General features: G+C 41.1%; 1 protein-coding gene across 2 annotated transcripts in view; it reads left to right on the forward strand.

Annotated features, from left to right (window-relative positions):
* The window catches only part of LOC126468286 (cytoplasmic dynein 2 intermediate chain 1), a 185,851-nt gene that overhangs the window by 31,937 nt on the left and 140,948 nt on the right, over positions 1 to 12,966 (forward strand). For both annotated transcript variants that reach the window (XM_050096537.1, XM_050096538.1), the window contains exon 8: positions 4,671 to 4,811. In XM_050096537.1, the coding sequence (XP_049952494.1) occupies positions 4,671 to 4,811 (141 nt within the window). The remainder of the gene's footprint in view (positions 1 to 4,670; positions 4,812 to 12,966) is intronic.

Genomic DNA, 12,966 nt, shown 5'->3' on the forward strand with positions numbered 1-12,966 from the left:
TGAGTCACAGAAAGGCACAACAAAAAGACTGTTGAAAAGTTAGCTTTTGGTCAACAAGGCCTTTGTCAAAAGTAGACAGTGTACACACATGCACACACTCATGCAAATGCAACTCACACACTCATGACCACAGTCTCTGGCAGCTGGAGCCAGTCTGGCTCGTCATGGTGTAGTTCTTCTTTCAAATGTTCACACTTTGTGTATCTGTCCTACAGTTATTTAATAAAAGTGTTCTTCAACATACATTGTGTTACTGATTATCATTACTACACCATACAGACTGTCAGTGAACACAGTGAACTATACAGCAAGACCTTCAGAGGTGGTGGTCCAGATTGCTGTGCACTCCGGTATCTCTAATACCCAGTAGCATGTCCTCTTGCATTGATGCATCCCTGTATTTGTCATGGTATACTATTCACAAGTTCATCAAGGCAATGTTGGACCAGATTGTTCCACTCCTCAACAGCGATTCGGCATAGATCCCTCAGAGTGGTTGGTGGGTCACATCGTCCACAAACATCCCTTTTCAATCCATCCCAGGCATGTTTGATAGGGTTCATGTCTGGAGAACATGCTGGCCACATTAGTCGAGTGATGTTGTTACCCAGAAGGAACTCATTCACAAGATGTGCATGATATGGGGTCGCGAATTGTTGTCAATGAAGACAATATATGCTGCTGATATGGTTGCACTATTGGTCGGAGGATGGCATTCACGTATCATACAGCTGTTACAGCACCTTCTATGACCACCAGCAGCGTACATCGGCCCCACATATTGCCACCTCCAAACAGCAGGGCACTCCACCTTGCTGCACTTGATAGACAGTGTGCCTATAGCGTGATGCCAATCCTGGGCGGTCCACTCGGCACGTTGTTGGGCCCATCTATACCAAGCGGCGCTGCATAGTGTCGTGGCTGCAAAGATAGACCGCCATAGACATTGGGAGTGAATTTCCACATCATGCAGCCTATGGCACACAGTTTGAGTCATAACACGACATCCTGTGGCTGCACGAAAAGCATTATTCCACATGTGGCATTGAAGTCAGGGTTCTTCTGAGCCATAATCCATAGGTAGTGGTCATCCACAGCAGTAGTAGCCCTTGGGCAGCCTGAGAGAGGCATGTCATTGACAGTTCCTGTCTTTCTGTATCTCCTCCATGTCCGAACAGCATCGCTTTGGTTCACTCAGAGATGTCAAGACACTTCCCTTGTTGAGAGCCCTTCCTGGCCCAAAGTAACAATTCGGACATGATCGAACTGCGGTATTGACTGTCTAGGCATGGTTGAACTACAGACAACACGAGCTGTGTCCTTTCTGGTGGAATGACTGGAACTCTTCAGCTGTCGGACCCCATCTGCCTAATAGGTGATGCTCATGCATCGTTGTTTACATCTTTGGGCAGGTTTGGTGACATCTCTGAACAGTCAAAGGGACTGTGTCTGTGATACAAAAAACACAGTCTTCAGGAGTTCTGGGAACCGGGGTGATGCAAAACTTTTTTTGATGTGTGTGGAAACCTGGAGGCTGGGGTAGCACTCTTACTTATTGGGGCACCTTGTTCATTGTTAACATAATGTTGCTTGTGTACTCTTTACTTGTCTGTCTTTTAATTCTTCATCTAACTCTTGTGATGCAGATAAAATCTTTCTAGACTTTCTTAGAGATACATGCTTTAAAAAGCAACTAATTTCTTGCTGACAGGCATAATGAAAAAACTGCTAAATATTTAAGCTTTCAGACAAAAGATTCCTGGTTCAGAACAGAAAACACACACACATTCACACAAGCACAAAACTCTCTCCCTCTCTCTCTCTCTCTCTCTCTCTCTCTCTCTCACACACACACACACACACACACACATACACACACACACCCAGACGGCCTCTGTCTCCAGCTGCTGTGGCCTCACAGCAGCCAGAAACAATGGCCATGATTTGTGCTTGTCAGAATATTTACAAAGAAGGACTTTTTTGTCCAAAAGCTTAAATGTTTAGAAGCCTTTACATTGTGCCTGTTTGCGATTCAATTCCTGCTCTACGTGTTGAGTATGTCTGTGCTTTTCACAATATTTTTGTTATTCCTTCCTAGACTTTACATTGTTTGACACTACTTCCTTGCTTATCTCTCAACTGCCTTTTTTTGCCAAGTCAATTCTTCCAAGAGGGATGCTCCTTCACATTTTCAACATAGTGCCCTCATCTTTGCCGTACTATTCCTCTGCAATAGCATTCTAGAAGCTACAGTAGCTGCCCTTTGTGATTACATTGAATGGATTACAATTATCAGTTAATGAACCATTGCTTACAGAGGAATACATTTTGAGTTTAGATAAACCTACATAGCCATGTGACAACCTTTTCACCATGTTCCAGAATTAGCTTCTGCCATTTATCCAACTTTCATAATTAACCTGATGCACCCTATGACACCTTTAATAATACTTTCTTATTCTAAGGCTCATATGTGGGTGAGGGATCCAACTGTTAGCTTATTCTGTGCACGCACTGTACTGAATAATGTAGCCAAATCACAGATGAAACATAAATAACCAATGAAGTACACATGTGGTCTATCAGCTGAAGTTTACATTTGTCAAGATTGCCAGTAAACTATCTATTGTTCCTGAATAAATTGTGGACCAAAACGGCAGCAACTACATCATATGTTTCATCATTTGGACCAGTTAGATATCTTTGCTCAACAGTAGAATGGTGTGCAGCCCTGAAGATTGGTGAGGAATGTACAATGCGACACATCAACCAATAATACCACTCTGTCAGTTGTGTCTATCATGAACTCCTTTTTGTGTACATTAAACATTTTGTGTCAACCTTATTGTTAGTGCATGAATGGTGACATCTATTTTTCCATTAGTCTTTTTTATGAGTGAGTCAATTTGTTTATGACAGAAGTAGAAACAAGAAAAGAACAGCTGCAGCATGTGGTGTGAAGTGGAGACAAGAAGCAAGCAGGTGTCTCTGTAAAGTATTTTTTCCTCTCTCTGTGCAGAACGCATCATTCATCCACCTTTTTAACTGCTCATGACCCTTTGACTTCTGGAAACGGAAATAGCAATCCAACATCTACTTAGCCCTTGTCATCCATTACTTCTTACTTTACTTTAGTAACATCTCCCTTGGTGTCTCCATTGTCTCGTACAGCCTTCCTACTACTCTTTGTCATTTACATGGTGGATTATCATTCTTATTATGTTTCCTGCAAGCCTCATTTTTGTTGTTTTTTGCTTTCTGTTCTACCCTGTCTCTTCGGGAATGAACTGGTTAAAAAATTTTAAAACTAGAGTTTAAATTGCAGTTGTAAATAAATATTCTTCTTGTATCACAAATATTGTCAAAATAATTATTGATCAGGTTTGGCTACCAAACTCATTTTCACATCTTTAGTGACATAAATATTTTCAATATTTAATTAGATATTTATATATAAAAACAAAGATGAGGTGACTTACCGAACAAAAGCGCTGGCAGGTCGATAGACACACAAACATACACACAAAATTCAAGCTTTCGCAACAAACTGTTGCCTCATCAGGAAAGAGGGAAGGAGAGGGGAAGACGAAAGGAAGTGGGTTTTAAAGGAGAGGGTAAGGAGTCATTCCAATCCCGGGAGCGGAAAGACTTACCTTAGGGGGAAAAAAGGACAGGTATACACTCGCACACACGCACATATCCATCCACACATACAGACACAAGCAGACTCTGCTTGTGTCTGTATGTGTGGATGGATATGTGCGTGTGTGCGAGTGTATACCTGTCCTTTTTTCCCCCTAAGGTAAGTCTTTCCGCTCCCGGGATTGGAATGACTCCTTACCCTCTCCTTTAAAACCCACTTCCTTTCGTCTTCCCCTCTCCTTCCCTCTTTCCTGATGAGGCAACAGTTTGTTGCGAAAGCTTGAATTTTGTGTGTATGTTTGTGTTTGTTTGTGTGTCTATCGACCTGCCAGCGCTTTTGTTCGGTAAGTCACCTCATCTTTGTTTTTATATATAATTTTTCCCACGTGGAATGTTTCCTTCCATTATATTAATTAGATATTTAAATACAATTAACTTCAAAACTTTTATCAGTTTTGAACTACTTGCTGTTTTCTTCTGTGTGAAGTAAATGTAATAAACATTGTACAGCATGTTGCAGGAAGCTGCTGTTGTATGTCTTGTACACATTATTTAATTTCCTACTTCAGATCTTTCAAGAAGACATAATGTTTTATGCTATAATTGTTCATTACACTTTGTATAGAAATGGCACACTCCACTTTTTAATTGTGTATAACTTTATTTTTGTGTTAAACAACACAGTTTTGCTCAAAGAGTTTATGAATTTACAGCCATCTTTGGCAGCTGCCGATATTTCGACAGGTAACCACCCTGTCAGTTTCAGGGCACAAATGTAATGAGAAAACACTGTGCAAGGAAGTCTAAACCCTTAGTAGAGGTAGGGCTATGCCAGCTAAGTCCCACCCGCCAAGGGCTTAACTTTCCTTGCACAGTATTCTCCCATCAAACTTGTGCCCTAAAAATAACGAGATAGTCATCTGAAATATGACAAATTCTTAAAGATGGCAGTAAACCCATAAATTGCTTGAAAATTTTATACACTGGGAGAAACTGAAGTTTGAATTATGCTTAATTTGCTTGCTCAGATGTTGAGAAGAGTCAAGAAACGTGGTGAGCAGCTTATGAAAATGATCCATTTTGATGTTGTTAGCTTTGGTCTTCTTGATTTACCACCAATTCCATATGATATTTACATGAGATGTTACGGGAAATGTAATTCTGTTCAGGTAAGTAACTTTCTTTCTCTTTTGATACTTTTTCAAATAATTTTCAAATTATTTTTGTGTATTAATGTTATTCTGTCGGACTGGTGTTATGTATGTTGTCATATTTGCAATTTATAGTACAGTAAAATAATTAGCAGATAGAGGATGATGAAACTTTTCAAAGTGTGTGGACAACCACTGTACTGAAAGAAAAAAAAATCACAATAAGTGAATATAAAAATAATTTTAAATGATGATTCTCTTAAGAACCCCCAATTTTATTTTTTCACAAGCTGTTATTGTGATATAATCCATAAATATTGCTGCACATCAATAGTCAGATTCCAAAACATTAGAATTCCACATGACATGAAAGTCAGGGAGGGATAAAATGAAGGACAGGTCACTCAAACCCCCCTTGAAACTTCCTCAACCTAACACTCTCTCATCTATGAAAAAGGAACTACTAGTTTCAAAAGCTAGGGATTGAATCACTTTTGCAGTTAAATGTGTCTGTCAACAGTACTACATATTATGCCTGCTTAGGGAAATACTGACCAGCAATTCTGTCTTGCTTAAGTTTCTTAACTGATTTTTTTTTTTTTTTTTTTTTTTTTTTTTTTTTTTTTTTTTTTTTTTTTTGTGTGTACAAAATATGATACCTGATTATCATGATCATTCATGTTCCTGACAGCTTATGGTCTTATGGTAACCACTGGATGTATACACTATGTGATCAAAAGTATCCAGACACCTGGCTGAAAATGATGTTCAATCAAGTGCTGGAAAGTTTATTGGTGAATGTCAGCCCATTCTTCATGGAGTGCTGCACTGAGGAGAGGTGTCGATATCGGTCGGTGAGGCATGGCACGAAGCTGGTGTCCCAAAACATCCTAAAGGTTTTCTATATGATTCAGATCAGGACTCTGTGCAGGCCCATCCATTACAGGGATGTTATTGTCATGTAACCACTCCACCACATGCCATGCATTATGTCCCTTCACATTTTCACTTGACTATCACTTCAGAAACAGTGGATCTAGAGAGGTTTAGGAGTGTGGAAAACTCGTGTACATACGTATGACACAAATGACACCCAATCTCCTGACCACGTTCGAAGTCCATGAGTTCCGCGGAGTGCCTCATTCTGTTCTCTCACGATGTCTAATGACTACTGAGGTCACTGATATGGAGTACCTGGCAGTAGGTGGAAGCACAATGCACCTAATATGAAAAACATATGTTTTTTTGGGTTTCCAAATACTTTTATCGCATAGTGTATGTTGTGTAAATTTATTTTTGCAAAGGAAATGGAAGGCAGACCTTCACATCTTTTCAAAGGCTAATTGTGTGCATGGAATCACTGCTTTCTGTCCTGTTATCTTTTCTAAAGAAAACATAGGAGTGAAACAGCCATTGTAAGGTAGCTGCGGTGTGGAATGTGATTTATTTATTATATACAATTTTCAAGTCATTTGATTTGATGTGAAGGAGACATGTCAAGATTTACAGTAAGAACATTTTTTAAGAAAAATACAAAAGTTCACATTCTTCATATACATTTCTGGAATACTTCTACATGAACACTTACTATAATTTTCAGTGCTCAAAAAATAAAACATATAATTCCATTTTTCAATCTTTGAAACTTCCTCAGTGAAGTTTTCAATTGAATAATAACACTTTTCCACCAGATGAGTAAAGAACCATACTTTCAGTGAACTAATCTCCATGTTATATGTATTACTACCTTTTATTTTATTGTAAATACCCCATATAGTCTGACTGCTTGGGCATAGCAGTTTAAATAGTGTGTAGGAAGTTTAAAATTTTTTCTGTAACAAGTGCTGTAGTTGGGTGTAAATGAAAAGTGTCAAGTGTATATTGAGTTTATATAAGGACATCAGCACCTCATATGAGATACAATGTAATTTCTTGGCTTTTTGCATTGAATTTTCAATTTTTAATTTTTTTTCTTTTTATTTATCTTGTTGGTACAAATGTAACTGGTGTAGTCTACATTGACAGTCAAAAAGGATATATGTGTTTTTGAGTGCCTGGCAAATTTTTACTTTTGAAAGAGATGGATTAAAGAATTTGCATTACATTTTGGTTGAAAAATGGAAGAAAGTGCAACACTGTGTTTGAAATGCTGACAATGGTTTTTGGCGAATCTACCATGAGTAAGACAAGAGTTTACAAGTGCTATAAAGATGTCAATGAGGGTTGATAAGACGTTGAAGATGACGACCACCCTGGACACTGTAGCACAACAATTACTGGTAACAATGTGGAAGAAGTAAATAAAATGGTTCTGTAAAATTGCCACGTAATCATCAGAGAGATTTCTGATGATGTTGGGCTATCTTTTGTCTCATACCATGCAATTTTTTCAGATGTTTTTGGCATGAAACATGTAGCAACAAAGTTTGTTCCAAAATTGTTGAATTTCGATCAAAAGCAACGTTGTGCAGACATCATTCGGAAATTGCTGAATGAAGTCAACAACAATCCAGAACTTCTAAAGAAGGTTATAACAGGTGAAAAATCATGAGGATATGGGTATGATATTGAAGCAAAGGCCCAGTCATTCCAGTGGAAACTTCCTGAAGAGCGAAGACCTAAAAAAATTCAACAGGTTCAATCACATATGAAGGTTCTTCTCACTGTTTTCTTCAATAACAATGAGATGATGCATCATGAGCTCCTACCTTATGGCCATATGGTCTGTAAGGAATACTACCTGTAACCTATGCACCATTTGTATGAAGCAATCAAGAAAACGACTGGAATTGCGCAAAATCACTCATGGAAATTGCATGATGATAATGCTCCCACTCACACCTCAATGCTTGTTCGTGGTTTTTTTGCAAAAAAGTAATCACTATGTTGCCTCAGCGACCATATACGCTGGACATGGCCCCCTGCAGCTTCTTTTTATTGCCGTACCTGAAGAGAACCGTGAAAGGACATCATTTTGCCACAATTGATCAGATAAAAACAGAATCACTGAAGGAGCTAAACATTGTAATGAAAAGTGAGTTCCAGAAGTGCTTCCAAGACTGGAAAAAGCGCTGGAACAATTGTATTACTACTGAGGGAGATTACTTTGAATGGGGAAAAGCTGACGATGAATAAATAAAGATTTTTTAAGAAAAACAAAAATTCCCATTACTTTTTAATCACACCTTGTGCGTGTAAAGCGAAGGAATGATTAGAAATTTTAATTTTTTTTTAACTGTGGCCAACAGGATATCTGTTGTTTGACAACATGCATATTTTAATCATTTTATTTTGTAATTAGGAGCCTTGTAAATTGGCTAAATTTCCTCAGAAGATTATGCCGTAATGAATTACTGACTCAAAGTAGCAAAGACAGACTTATCTTTCTGGTGTCTATATTTGTGGCATCTGAAAAAAAAAAAAAAAATTGCACGTTGCGAATACTAAGCAATTCAGTTTGTTTTTTAAGTAGTGTGTGGGTATCTTCCAATTTAAATTTTTAAGAGTTAGACCACCTAATAACTTTACATGGCTTGCTTATGTGATATCATCATCACTGCAAGTTCTTCATCACACACACATACACCACTGGCCATTAAAATTGCTACACCATGAAGGTGACATGCTACAGACGCAAAATTTAACTGACAGGAAGAAGATGCTATGATATGCAAATGATTAGCTTTTCATAGCATTCACACAAGGCTGGCGCCGGTGGAGACACCTACAACGTGCTGACATGAGGAAAGTTTCCAACCGATTTCTCATACACAAACAGCAGTTGACTGGTGTTGCTTGGTGAAACATTGTTGTGATGCCTCGTGTAAGGAGGAGAAATGCGTACCATCATGTCTCTGACTTTGATAAAGGTCGGATTGTATTCTATTGTGATTGCGGTTTATCGTATTGTGACATTGCTGCTCGCGTTGGTCGAGATCCAATGACTGTTAGCAGAATATGGAATTGGTGGGTTCAGGAGGTTAATACAGAACGCCATGCTGGATCACAACGGCCTCGTATCACTAGCAGTCAAGATGACAGGCATCTTATCCGCATGGCTGTAACGGATCGTGCAGCCATGTCTTGATCCCTGAATCAACAGCTGGGGACGTTTGCAAGACAACAACCATCTGCATGAACAGTTCGACGACATTTGCAGCAGCATGGACTATCAGCTCGGAGATCATGGCTGCAGTTACCCTTGATGCTGCATCACAGATTGGAGTGCCTGCGATGGTGTACTCAACGATGAACCTGGGTGCACAAATGACAAAACATCATTTTTTTCGGACGAACCCAGGTTCTGTTTACAGCATTATGATGGTCGTATCAGTGTTTGGCAACATTGCGGTAAACGCTCATTGGAAGCGATCCCTGCGAAACCCTACATTTCAGCAGGATAATGCACGACCGCATGTTGCAGGTCCTGTACGGGCCTTTCTGGATACAGAAAATGTTCAACTGCTGCCCTGGCCAGCACATTCTCCAGGTCTCTCACCAATTGAAAACATCTGGTCAATGGTGGCCGAGCAATTGGCTCGTCACAGTACGCCAGTCACTACTCTTGACAAACTGTGGTATCGTGTTGAAACTACATGGGCAGCTGTACCTGTACACACTATCCAAGCTCTGTTTGACTTAATGCTCAGGCATATCAAGGCCGTTATTATGGCCAGAGGTGGTTGTTCTGGGTACTGATTTCTCAGGATCTATGCACCCAAATTGCGTGAAAATGTAATCACGTATCAGTTCCAGTATAATACGAGGGCTATTCACAAAGTACATTACGTTTTGAAATTAAAAATAAATAAAGTATTGGAAATTTTTTTATTATATACAAATGAAAGCCACACTTAAATACTACTTTTCTACATAGTTGCCATTTAAATTAAGGCACTTATTGTAGCTATGGACGACCTTGGAAATTCCTTCGTCGTAAAATTCGGCCGCCTGCGCCTTCAACCACATGGTTACCTCTTCTTGAAGCTGTGCGTCGTCATCAAAACGCTGCATAGCCAACCACTTCTTCATTGCTGGGAATAAGTGGAAGTCGCTCGGTGCCAGGTTGGGACTGTACGGCGGATGAGGAAACAACTCCCACTTAAAAGATTCAAGAACTTCACGAGTGACATTTGCCGTGTGGGCCCGGGCGTTGTCATGAATCAGCAAGACCTTTGAGCCCAACTTTCCCCTGCGCTTGTTTTATATTGCTCTTCTGAGGTTTTGCAGAGTTTGGCAATACCTTTGAGAGTTTATTGTAGTGCCTCTTTCCAGGAAATTCACAAAAATCGTATTTCTACCGGGTTACTCATTAACCACGTGGTTGAAGGCGCAGGCAGCCGAATTTTACGACGAAGGAATTTCCAAGCTCGTCCATCGCTATGATAAGTGCCTTAATTTAAATGGCAACTATGTAGAAAAGTAGTATTAAGTGTGGCTTTCATCTGTATATAATAAAAAAATTTCCAATACTTTATTTATTTTTAATGCCAAAACGTAATGTACTTTGTGGATAGCCCTCATATATTTGTCTAATGAATACCCGTTTATCATCTGCATTTCTTCTTGGTGTAGCAATTTTAATGGCCAGTAGTGTGTATATATATAATAGAGGGAAACATTCCACGTGGGAAAAATATATCTAAAAACAAAGATGATGTAACTTACCAAACGAAAGCGTTGGTATGTTGATAGAGACACTAACAAACACAAACACACACACGAAATTCAAGCTTTCGCAACCCACAGTTGCTTCATCAGGAAAGAGGGAAGGAGAGGGAAAGACAAAAGGATGTGGGTTTTAAGGGAGAGGGTAAGGAGTCATTCCAATCCCGGGAGTGGAAAGACTTACCTTAGGAGGAAAAAGGAACAGGTATACCCTCGCACACACACACACGCACACACACATATCCATATCCATTTACACTCATACTCTCTGCTGGAAATATCACTTTGCCACGAAGAAAAATGATCCTAATCCTACTCCTAATGATCCAACTCCCCAAGACACTATCCAAATTGAACCCTGCATGGAACAGTTCCGTCCTCCGTCACAGTGGGACCCACCTCCTCTTCCTCAAAATCACCCTCTCCAAACCTTCCAGGAATTTCTGACTTCCAGCCTTGCTTCTCAATCCTTCTTAAAAAAACCTTAATCCTACTCCCAACATCACCACTGCTGAAGCCCAAGCTATCTGTGATCTGAAGGCTGACCGATCCATCGTCATTCTTCCGGCGGACAAGGGTTCCACGACCGTGATACTTGATCGTCAGGAGTATGTGGCTGAGGGACTGCGTCAGCTTTCAGACAACACCACATACAAAGTTTGCCAAGGTAATCCCATTCCTGATGTCCAGGCGGAGCTTCAAGGAATCCTCAGAACCTTAAGCCCCCTACAAAACCTTTCACCTGACTCCATCAACCTCCTGACCTTACCGACACCCCGCACCCCTACCTTCTACCTTCTTCCTAAAATTCGCAAACCCAATCATCCCGGCCGCCCCATTGTAGCTGGTTACCAAGCCCCCACAGAACGTATCTCTGCCTACGTAGATCAACACCTTCAAACATTACATGCAGTCTCCCATCCTTCATCAAAGACACCAACCACTTTCTCGAACGCCTGGAATCCTTACCCAATCTATTACCCCCAGAAACCATCCTTGTAACCATTGATGCCACTTCCTTATACACAAATATTCCGCACGTCCAGGGCCTCGCTGCGATGGAGCACTTCCTTTCACGCCGATCACCTGCCACCCTACCTAAAGCCTCTTTCCTCATTACCTTAGCCAGCTTCATCCTGACCCACAACTTCTTCACTTTTGAAGGCCAGACATACCAACAATTAAAGGGAACAGCCATGGGTACCAGGATGGCCCCCTCGTACGCCAACCTATTCATGGGTCGCTTAGAGGAAGCCTTCTTGGTTACCCAGGCCTGCCAACCCAAAGTTTGGTACAGATTTATTGATGACATCTTCATGATCTGGACTCACAGTGAAGAAGAACTCCAGAATTTCCTCTCCAACCTCAACTCCTTTGGTTCCATCAGATTCACCTGGTCCTACTCCAAATCCCATGCCACTTTCCTTGACGTTGACCTCCATCTGTCCAATGGCCAGCTTCACACGTCCGTCCACATCAAACCCACCAACAAACAACAGTACCTCCATTATGACAGCTGCCACCCATTCCACATCAAACGGTCCCTTCCCTACAGCCTAGGTCTTCATGGCAAACGAATCTGCTCCAGTCCAGAATCCCTGAACCATTCCACCAACAACCTGAAAATAGCTTTCACATCCCGCAACTACCATGCCGACCTGGTACAGAAGCAAATAACCAGAGCCACTTCCTCATCCCCTCAAACCCAGAACCTCCCACAGAAGTACCACAAAAGTGCCCCACTTGTGACAGGATACTTTCCGGGACTGGATCAGACTCTGAATGTGGCTCTCCAGCAGGGATACGACTTCCTCAAATCCTGCCCTGAAATGAGATCCATCCTTCATGAAATCCTCCCCACTCCGCCAAGAGTGTCTTTTCACCGTCCACCTAACCTTCGTAACCTCTTAGTTCATCCTTATGAACCAAACCACCTTCCTTGCCCTCTGGCTCCTACCCTTGTAACCACCCCTGGTGTAAAACCTGTGCAATGGGCCCTCCCACCACTACCAACTCCAGTCCTGTAACCCGGAAGGTGTACATGATCAAAGGCAGAGCCATGTGTGAAAGCACCCACGTGATTTACCAACTGACCTGCCCACACTGTGAAGCTTTCTATGTGGGAATGACCAGCAACAAACAGTCCATTCGCATGAATGGACACAGGCAGACAGTGTTTGTTGGTAATGAGGATCACCCTGTGGCTAAACATGCTTTGGTGCACGGCCAGCACATCTTGGTACAGTGTTACACCGTCCGGGTTATCTGGATACTTCCCACTAACACCAACCTGTCAGAACTCCGGAGATGGGAACTTGCCCTTCAGTATATCCTCTCTTCTCGTTATCTGCCAGGCCTCAACCTCCGCTAATTTCAAGTTGGCGCTGCTCATACCTCACCTGTCTTTCAACAACATCTTTGCCTCTTTACTTCCGCCTCGACTGACATCTCTGCCCAAACTCTTTGCCTTTACAAATGTCTGCTTGTGTCTGTGTATGTGCGGATG

This window comes from Schistocerca serialis, chromosome 1, assembly GCF_023864345.2.
Source record: "Schistocerca serialis cubense isolate TAMUIC-IGC-003099 chromosome 1, iqSchSeri2.2, whole genome shotgun sequence".
Lineage (NCBI taxonomy): Eukaryota > Metazoa > Arthropoda > Insecta > Orthoptera > Acrididae > Schistocerca > Schistocerca serialis.